At 30.3% G+C, this 10,046-nt stretch overlaps 3 protein-coding genes across 3 annotated transcripts; 1 reads left to right on the top strand and 2 right to left on the bottom strand.

Moving 5' to 3' along the window:
* Positions 1-624: 624 nt before the first annotated feature.
* Positions 625-5,479, bottom strand: Lipt1 (Lipoyltransferase 1). The gene is made up of 4 exons (XM_088191810.1): positions 4,673-5,479; positions 4,488-4,595; positions 1,668-1,881; positions 625-1,589 (listed from the first exon to the last, which is right to left on the bottom strand). The coding sequence occupies exons 1-4, from the start codon at positions 5,171-5,173 to the stop codon at positions 1,174-1,176; spliced, it is 1,239 nt and encodes a 412-aa protein (XP_088047936.1). The 5' UTR covers positions 5,174-5,479; the 3' UTR covers positions 625-1,173.
* On the bottom strand, positions 5,034-5,479 carry LOC148232404 (uncharacterized). Its single transcript, XM_088191812.1, has one exon. It carries the CDS (start codon positions 5,414-5,416, stop codon positions 5,237-5,239), a length of 180 nt encoding a protein of 59 aa, XP_088047938.1. The 5' UTR covers positions 5,417-5,479; the 3' UTR covers positions 5,034-5,236.
* Positions 5,480-8,768: 3,289 nt separating this feature from the next.
* pr (6-pyruvoyl tetrahydrobiopterin synthase purple) lies at positions 8,769-9,689 on the top strand. Its single transcript, XM_088191811.1, has 4 exons — positions 8,769-8,888; positions 8,953-9,032; positions 9,098-9,243; positions 9,305-9,689. The coding sequence occupies exons 1-4, from the start codon at positions 8,821-8,823 to the stop codon at positions 9,506-9,508; spliced, it is 498 nt and encodes a 165-aa protein (XP_088047937.1). The 5' UTR covers positions 8,769-8,820; the 3' UTR covers positions 9,509-9,689.
* The last annotated feature ends 357 nt before the right edge of the window (positions 9,690-10,046 follow it).

A 10,046-nucleotide genomic window follows, 5' to 3' on the forward strand; every position in this document is an offset into this window, starting at 1 on the left:
AAAAGTTTTGTATTAACATATTTTTATTTATGATTCGATTCTCTTGTGATAATTATATATTTTTTTAAGCTAAGATTTAACATTGAGTTGCCGACAAACCAAAGAGCATTTTACACGATTCTTAAATAACTACTTTGCTTTATCCTTTTAGTACGACTAATTTCGTCACAATGATTACGAATGTAATGAACAGTTACTACATTTATATGGATAAAAAATCCAACTACTAGTGCATATGTTGCATTTAATGCGTATAAATTTCATAAGAAAAAAATAACAGTGCTATTCCACAAATACACAGCTATTAACTCTCTGTTTTTATTGCTTTACATAATCTCGATTTCACGAGTATGTGTGACCTTTGATAAGATATTTCACTTACTGTTTTATATGTCCATATTGCTATTATATTACCACAATTCTATCAATTTTAAAACCACTACCAAAAGGTAGCCGAATTTGTAGAATTTTGGAAAGTTACCTTAATTTAAGATAATAACTTATCAAGTACTTTTTGGAAAGGTATTAAAATACTTCAATGCGTTTCTATCTTATATATTTTTTTAATACAATTTCATGGTTATAAAAATAAATTGATTTGTTATAACAATAAAACCAAATATGTCGCAAAAATATAGAGTATATTTCATATAATACAATATCATGCAATATTCTAAAATGTTGATTATATACAAACAAAATATATACTTTAAATAAATAAAAACAAACTTTAAAATAAAAATAAAATAAATTTATAACTATCTATATTGACACATTTCTCTTTAAAAAACGACGATAGATATAATATGATTAAGGCAAACAAAATATACACAAAAAAACTTTAAAACTAAATATATCACAACTTGAAATCGAAAAACTGAAAAAAATAAACAATTTCAGTCTAACGATTACATTGCACTGTATCACTGATACAATAAGATCTTGCGATTAAAATAACACAATTAAAAGAAACGTTAAAATAAATGATATGATGCATTCTTGTTTCATCAGCGATTGTCTGATGGTTATATAAAATAAATATACACAATAAAATACATAAAAGTGAATATGTACATATTTATACACTATCACTATAAAATAAATGTAAACACAACTGATAAGAAGAATGAACAAAAATAAACAAGCCTTGTTAGCGTAACGTATTTTTTGCAATTAATTCGTATTGACGACCTGGCCGAAGCAATTAGCTACAAACTGTTCTTTTTCACCCAATTTGTGCTCAGAATCGATGCCGAGGTGAGTCTGCAGCGCTTCTTGGAGAGACGCCAGAGACTCAGCCGTGAACCTCTTGCCTATCAGATGAGTGACTACGGAAGCGTCTCCGTGAAAACCTGAAGCCATCAAACCGGGAGGAACGTTGATCATCACGTCCAAGATTATTCCCTTCTCGACGCTCATATCGATCCTCAGCTTTTGATTTTCTTGATCTTTGTGTACGAACAGATCCATCGAGTTATCGGACGTGAGCAACTTCAAAGGCACTGTGAACGATCTCGATACTTTGAAATCGGGAGTTTTACCAAAGCGCCACTCCCAGCTGCATATATCTTCGCGAATCTTCTCAACGCCTATAATAAAATATATTATTAGAAGTGTTACAAAATATTTTAAAATATGAAAACTACTATTGTATTCGAGTAAATCACCTGGGAACCAATAGTCGATTGGATTAACGATCTGGAAGCCTTTCTGCTTTGCGATGAGCTCTAATCCGCCGTCTTCGATATGCAAGGCAGGGGTTCTCAAATATTCCCATCCGATGGCCGTCTGAAGACCGTCAACCGTGATTCTTGGATTCTCGTCTAACAAATTGCAGATTGGAGATCTCACCGATTGTGTGGCTTTTGTTTCAATGCCAGACTGCAATATAAAATAATATATAAAACACTAGATAATGCAAAAGTATGGGTTTATTCTTGTTGTTGGTTTCCTGCTCTACTTTTCTCTGCAATTACTCTTTAATAAAATCCAATTTTTTTTTCATTTATATTGTTCAATTTTATTATTATAGATTAAAAAATTGTGTGCGATTTACCAGAGAAATATTTTAAGAGATATGTGCATTTAAATAAATACTTTGTTCCGTAAAACGAATTCTTTGTGCATTCATGTAAGGTAAATCTTAAGATGTTTTCTTAGGAAAAGAATTCGTTGCAGAGTTATTCATGGGGTGTTCACTGTTCTAACTTAATCTTTCACTTCAAACAATTCATTTTATAGAACAATTATATATAAAATATCGCTTATTTAAACTGTCATCTAAAAAAACGTGCTTTTTCGAGTCAATGTTCTGAAAAAAAAATTTTTTTTGTATATTTATTATTTACTCAAAAACGAGAGAAGAAAACAATATCGCTGCATCTGCCGAGCAATCTTAGGTAGACCATTTTTTATTAATTACAAATGTTGAATGAATTGATTGTAGAATGAGAAATTGGTCTCTTTTTAAACCGTTACCAAATTTTCCAATAAAGTAAATATCAAAATAATGTCATCTAAAAAAAACAATTTCAATCTACCTCCACATAAGAGTTCAAAGGATTAAATATACGATAACTCGTCTTTTAATGGTAGCATTAGTTTTTATCCAGCAAATTTCAATTTTTGTTAATATGTTTCGTTTACACAACTGAAACTATCTCACATTTAGCTATTGAACTTTGTATCGTCAATATTTTTATCAGCTGTTGAGTGCGTGAAAATTATCTTTCAATCTGTTTTTACATTTTTTTTGTATACATAGCAAACATCGTTTCGGCAAGTATTTATATAATACTATTAAATAGGTCACTGATCGCTATATTATTTATAAAAACATGAATTATTAAATTTGATCAGTGATAATAAGTACAAAGATTATATACGCATGTATAGATATATTAGAAAACACAAATATCTAATGTGACGTAACATTTCCTTGGTACAAAGCCATTTAACTGGTAATCGATTATGTTTTGTCATTTTATTTTAAACAAAATTTTAATTATAACTATTATTATTGTTTTAAATTTACAAATACAGTGAAACATGACTTATGAGTACGTGAGTATAGACACAAGCAAATTATTTTAAAAAAATTGGCTTAACATAAAGCAAAAAAACATACTGCATAACTAAAAGAAATTTATGTACAATGTATTTACCGTTTCAATTGCCATAAATCAATTTTAATTTTCCCCATTGATATGGATAATAGCATTTCAATTCGTTTAAATGGGGAAAATTGATTTGACATCACTGTAGTTTTTAAATACATTTGTAATTAATGATGGTTTTTTTTTAGAATCCGGGGCTAATCCTAAGTACTCTATACTTCAAACGGTTAAACCTTTTAATAGTGAGTTAATTCATACACATTTCTTAATTTGTTAGTATACACCTGGGAGTGAGTTCTTTTCACGTATTCTCCATAATTCCTTATTTATTATTATTTTATATTGCATTAAGTAAATTATAGAAAAAATCAGTGATTCTCGACGTTTTATTGCTTTGATTTATTTTACTACCTTTTTTTATTAGTATGTTTTAATAATTTATTTTAACACTTTTCTAGTATTAAATTTTGTTAATTTATTTTACATATTTTTTATATGTATATGTATTATTCAATTTTTTTAGAAATATTTTTATATCTATGCAGAGGTTCTCAATATTTTTTATTAAATGAATATAAAATATTTTTTGTTATATTCATTAATTTCGTAATCTTTAATTTTTTGGTATAATTTACATTGACTCAAATTTTTAAAATATAATATAAATATAATGGTTTTTATTTATTATTTCTTCGGTTTTATATGTAAATATATATGGGGTACCTCAAAACAGTAAAAGTTCATGTAGTGATACTGCTCAAAGAATTAAGCAGTTAAATATATAATGAGAATGAATAGCTATACATTTATATTGTTTCATAGAGAACATATGCTCGATTATAGTGAGGACAATAACGTTGTGGCTCATTTAAGTGAGCTATTTATTAGCAGCAATTCGTTACTACCATATTTTTGCAGTAAAATAATTATGATGAGATTATAATAAAAATATTATCATTTCTAGCGAAGAATTGAGCCAAAAATAGCAGAAGAATGGCATTTACATGTTTTTTACCAACTATAAAGCATTTGCAAAGAAGCAAAACTCAACTCAAATGTCTACTAATGTACCTGTAATTGGATAATTTAATTTGAATGCAAAACCGAAAAGAATTTGGATAAACTATAATTATTTATAATCTTAAGCATTATTATATTTTTACAAGTGACATACGTGTGCCCCCAACTAACCAAACAAAGATAAAAATTATCAACGAGAACATAAACAGGGACACGCGGGCCGCTCGTGATATACAAGACAACCGACAGTGCCATTTGTTTAAACAAGCGGATCGACGGTAATTAAATCGTGTTTGAAAATTATTACGAAACTAAATATAAATTTGTAGTTTACATAAATATTATAATCACCTCGTGTTTGGCTAACGCTTCTCTGAGATGTGCTTTATCGGAATTGACGAGCAGAGTGCAATGGTGGTATGCAGAAGGTCGACCCAATTTAGCAGCAGTACCAGATATCTATTGTAATATAAAGATGATTAGCGCAAGCTTAATACAATAAAAATATATTATATTATTAAATAAAATATAAATACCTTATATTTATCTTTAACGACAATATCGTCTCGCTCGTTCACATGAGCGTTAATATTATACTCTCTGAACAGTGCTCTCGTTATGATCTCTAAATTATACTTTCTATTGTATTGCTCTTTACTGGTGAAGAACGTTAGATTGACATTGCCTTTGTCGTGGTAGACGGTCCCGCCGCCGCTGTTTCGACGAGCCAACGGAATCCCTTGATTGGTCAAGTATGATATGTTAGCTTCTTGCCAGGCGTTTTGATGTCTTCCGATTACGACGCACGGCTCGTTCCGCCATATCATTAACAGATGACGATTGGTGAAGTCAAAGTTTTTATACAACCAATCCTCTAACGCCAGATTTGTAAATATATCAGTCGATTGCGATATGAACACCGTCTTTTGTATATCGCTCTCCGGAGCTATGGATTTGGTCGAGTAGTTATTCGCGCGGATCGAACGGTTGACGATCCTCGTCAGCAGCTGACAGCTTCTGAGCACCTTGTGAGACATGTTCGTCGATTTGTGAGTATGAATGTCTTAATTTAAATTGAAATGTGTCAACACAGAGTCAGTCTAGTGGCAGGTACAAGGGTTAGGCGTCGGGCTGCGGCCGTTAAAAGCGTCTGATTCCGAGGTGGAAAGAGATACGAGGAATTCGTGAAGTGCGATAGTTTGGTGCAGCCACTTCCAGGTCTGGTGCAGGGAATTGATCCTGTATCTGATGCCCAAGCAGTCTCGGCAGTCACTTGGCATTCCTTTGCGCGTGGGCTCGGTGGAGACAGGCGGGCCGCACGAGTGCGGCGAAGGAGCAGTTGTGGCGGTCGCGGGCCGGCGCCCGCTTTATATACGACGGGGCGCGGCCTCACCATTCGTCGCTGACAGATAAGACCAGGCAGAGGTCTCAACGCGCACAATATCGTCCATTGATAGACGAATCAAAATGGACGACGTCCTTTGCAAGGTCAATGAAGTGCTAATAGCTCGCTATAAATTATATATATATATTAAAAAAAAACAATTACTAACAAAAAATATGGAAATATTTAATATTACTTTAATAATTCACATTTGACTAATTATGTGATAAGCATTATTTTTAAACTGAAATCCACTTTACCAATTTTTAATACACAAATTAGGATGCAATATAAGCATTAACAATTTTGAATTCAACCGCCCTTTCTAATCAATACATAAATATAAATATAAAAATGCTAAACACTACATTTTCCTTAAAAGTAATAGTATTACGAAGGATATTCTGAAAATAAAGACCATACAGGATCAACGTTTCTAAGAAAAATGATAGGAACACCAGTCTTCAAATTTATGACGTGTCTACTGATTTATAAGTATATATTTCGCCTGGTAGCACATGTTGAATGATGATGTTAATAACATCCTTCACTTAAACATTGATGACTTTTGTAGTGTGTGATATCTTGAAATACGCATTGAATTAATTATTCATTTAAGTGTGTGATACTATAAAAATCAGTTGGTAATATAAAGCAGCCTGTTGATTCATAAATTGTAATTTTGCCTTTCCAATATCTTATAACAGTTTTGCAAAACGCTTTTCAGAAGAATGGTTTTGCAATTGAAAACGCATAATTGTCGTCAATGTAAATTTATGAACGTGTCTCCATAAATTTGATCCCTTTAAACACGCATTCAGTTCATCAGCTGGTGTTGAAATTGGTATAACAGATAATGTCTAGCTTCTCCACCAGTGCTCGGAGGAAAACTATACTCACCAATGTATCAATATATGTGTGTAATATTATACAATAAAATTCATTACCGAAGTCACACCCCATAGGGCTAGAAACTTTAAAATTACACGTTGGATATTAGTGATTGGCAGACGAGGCACCACCGGTCATCGTATTCCCATCGCAGTCCGCCAAACAAAGACGTCAATTCAGGTTTTTTCTGGGGGGGAGGGGGAAGTTAGGCAGTCAGTTTTTTTAATATTTCAATTTCATAGGAATTCATAGTATTTCATTAAATAACATGCATTTTTCTAGTCCCCCTACACCCTACCCCCACCTCAAATGACACCCCTGTTTAAAATTTACGTCAAAAGCAATAAAATCGTGCCATTGCCGTCGCAGTCAAAAAGTTCAGTTATCTAACGTTTATATTAGGATTTTTTATAACAATATTACCATTTGCAATAAGTGAGAATTGAATGAGGTTTATCTAAACGGAATTTTGCCATATAAACGGAATTTTGAAAAATATTTTCAGTATATAATCGAGAATTTCTGGTTTAGATTCAGGGACGGCACTTCAGCTTTTTTTCAGGAGAGAGGGGAGCAAAAGTGAAGTTGATGATCCCATTTCAGGCTTTATCGACGATCTTGAAGAGGTTTAAAATGTGTAAATATTTTTTCCAAAACTCTCAGAAGGCAAGGTTTATTCTATTGGTTACTTCGAAACATCACCGAAATTATGCTTTGCTGTAAAGCTTTTTAATGTTCAAAATTACCTTATCCATATGCTGAAATAATTGCGCAGTGTTAGAAGACAAAGCATATATATACGTACTACTCGCATTGTTTATCAAGTTAAAACTTATTTAAAAAAACAATTCCTGCAATACTCGTAGACCATGATACTCACAATTTAAGGTTGTACTGAAATCCCTTAATTGCTTCTTTAATATATAAAATGTGAGTTAGTAAATTAAAAAAATAAGTAAATTTTAATAAAACATAATTAAATATACAAGCTGTAGCGCTTTTATTGAACTAAATATTAAGATTTTAATTTTGTGAATTTCAAACTATTGTGACTTATCGTTAATACTTAATATTTTTTATATCACTAGGTTGTATTTGACAGTTGATATTAATAAAAGGCTGATATAGGTTTTTTAAATAATAATAATAATATTGGATAAGGCCAAGGAACACCTTAGGCCAGGGCTCGGCAGCCTATGACCCGCGGGTCACCAAGTGACCCGTTCGGTGATTTGAAGTGACCCATTTCAGTTCTGCAAATATCATTTTTTTAACGTATTACGATGTCACGACTAGACCACATATACGGTTGTTAGGACCAAAAAAACTGACCCGAATAGTCTTTTTAATAGTCACATTTTAATTATTTTGACCCGCAGCCAAAAAAGGTTGTCGAGGCCTGCCTTAGGCTATAGTGTCATAATGATGTTGATATAATACTTTAGTATAATATTCACTTCTTTTATATAATATTTAAATATGATATTTGGTGACTAATGATATCATATAGTAAAACATTCTATAAATTATATAAACCTGTAAATACTAAGATGATGACTATAAAACCAAATTATAGTAGGAAAATATTAAATCTAACAAGTTAGCAGAATTTAAATATTTAAATTTGTTTCATTTATCAGATACTAAAATAATAGCAAAGATAATATAATTAAAATATTACAAAAGATAAGCTATCGCTAAACAAAATAGATTGAAATAAAAACCAGAAATAAAAACTCGCATCAAACACTGCCCTTGTACGACTAAACTGCCAAGGTGATAATATTCAAAATAGAAGCCTATATATGTAAATATAAATAAGCGTGAAATAATTAAAATATGTGTAATTTGCTATTATTATTAAAATAAACTAATATATAATCCGGTGAAACTTTGTTGCGAGCACTTTGTACTCATGCTCTTTATCACATTCGCCAAAATAAAAATACAAACAATTTTGATAAGTCTTTTTTAATATATTTATACAAGTATAAACATCTTTATCACAAACGTTGAAGCGCGCTTGTCTAATCGGATGGATAGTAAAATTATCGCTAATGTTGCAATAAACGATCATTTGTATAATATAAATAGTAAAATGTATTGGAAAAAATATTTATTAATTAGTGTAAATAATTAAAATATTACACTTAATAATTATTGAAATAAATATTACTTTTTAGTAATAAAAAAGTAATAATAATCTATTTTTATATCTTTTTTTTTTTTTTTTATAAATTAATTTTTATGTATTTAATTTAATTCTAATGGTTTATAGTAATATACTAACATAAATATTATTTTTTTAAATAAATTTATTATTTTGATGAAAAAAAGTGAAAACAAACCAAAATTTGACAGTTTCTTTTTTTTCAGGTGGCAACACTTGAGTTATTACATTTGACTACGATGTCATCTACCCCCATAGTATCTTTAGTTCGCAGGGAAACTTTCAGTGCTAGTCATAGACTATATAGGTAATTGTAACAAATTCTTATTACACCCAAACATTTACCTAAATGATATACTTTTAATTCTCAGTGTGCACTTGACAGACCAAGAGAACTTGGAGACTTTCGGTAAATGTTACAATCCAAATGGCCATGGACATAACTATGTTGGTATGTTACACCTTGTTGAAATACCATAACTTAAGTGCTAGCTATAAATTTAAGTAATTCCACAGTTCTTGTCACTATTCGGGGACCCGTCGATCCTAAAACAGGGATGGTTATGAATATAAACGAACTGAAAAAATATATGCACAAAGCTATTATGGTGCAGTTAGATCACAAGAATTTGGATAAAGATGTACCCTATTTTAAAAACACCGTAAGTGTAAACATATCTTTATTAAATTGCCATAACGGTACATTAAAATTGTCGTTGATAGGTTTCCACAACAGAAAATTTAGCAATTTTCATATGGGATCGTTTGCAATCAGAAATGAATAGACCGGAACTACTTCATGAAGTAAAAATACTTGAGACTGAGAAGAACCATGTCATTTACCGCGGAGAAACAACCACTAACCGTTTCCGCAATCGAGACGTGAAGCAAAACGTCGGAAATAATATATCGTCAGATTCTGATTGAAATTCTTTACATTCTATATTGTTTAAAAATGTTCTATTTTCAGTATTTTAAATATATATGAATCATTAATATTTCTATACAATATCAAATTTGCTGAAGAAGAGATGCATTTATATTTTTAATAATTTCATTTTGTTTTTATACATATTTTGCATTTTTTATTAAATATATTTTTTTGAATTAATGTTTTATTTTTTAAATACACATTTATACAATTGTTCTTATTCTTTAAGGTAATGTAAAAAAATAATTGCTTCTAGAAAAGAGGATACCCTTTTTATCATGAGAGTTACAGATAAAACTAAGCTACCTGGTTGCTATCAATTTTTATCAGATTATATTTTTTTTTAAATTAAATACCGATGAATTTAAAGAGCAATAAATATTCTAATTATACTCGGTACAGTAATTGAAAAAATTAAACCTTTTTTATTCCTCGATTATTAATTTGCTACATTTAAAAAAAATAAAATCTCAATAAAATTTAATCATTTGGTAACATTCAGTTTTTAGAAATATTTCCTATTACAGAGATTTG

Source organism: Plectrocnemia conspersa, unplaced genomic scaffold, assembly GCF_051122295.1.
Source record: "Plectrocnemia conspersa isolate PC_06_02 unplaced genomic scaffold, ASM5112229v1 ptg000009l, whole genome shotgun sequence".
In the NCBI taxonomy this organism is placed as follows: Eukaryota; Metazoa; Arthropoda; class Insecta; order Trichoptera; family Polycentropodidae; genus Plectrocnemia; species Plectrocnemia conspersa.

Coding starts and splice junctions, on each gene's coding strand:
- pr (XM_088191811.1), top strand. CDS start 8,821: ATGTCATCTACCCCCATAGTATCTTTAGTTCGCAGGGAAACTTTCAGT. Junction 8,889..8,952: donor GCTAGTCATAGACTATATAG/GTAATTGTAACA, acceptor TTTAATTCTCAG/TGTGCACTTGACAGACCAAG. Junction 9,033..9,097: donor CCATGGACATAACTATGTTG/GTATGTTACACC, acceptor GTAATTCCACAG/TTCTTGTCACTATTCGGGGA.
- Lipt1 (XM_088191810.1), bottom strand. CDS start 5,173: ATGTCTCACAAGGTGCTCAGAAGCTGTCAGCTGCTGACGAGGATCGTC. Junction 4,596..4,672: donor TCGTTAAAGATAAATATAAG/GTATTTATATTT, acceptor ATATTACAATAG/ATATCTGGTACTGCTGCTAA. Junction 1,882..4,487: donor AAGCGTTAGCCAAACACGAG/GTGATTATAATA, acceptor TTTATATTGCAG/TCTGGCATTGAAACAAAAGC.
- LOC148232404 (XM_088191812.1), bottom strand. CDS start 5,416: ATGCCAAGTGACTGCCGAGACTGCTTGGGCATCAGATACAGGATCAAT.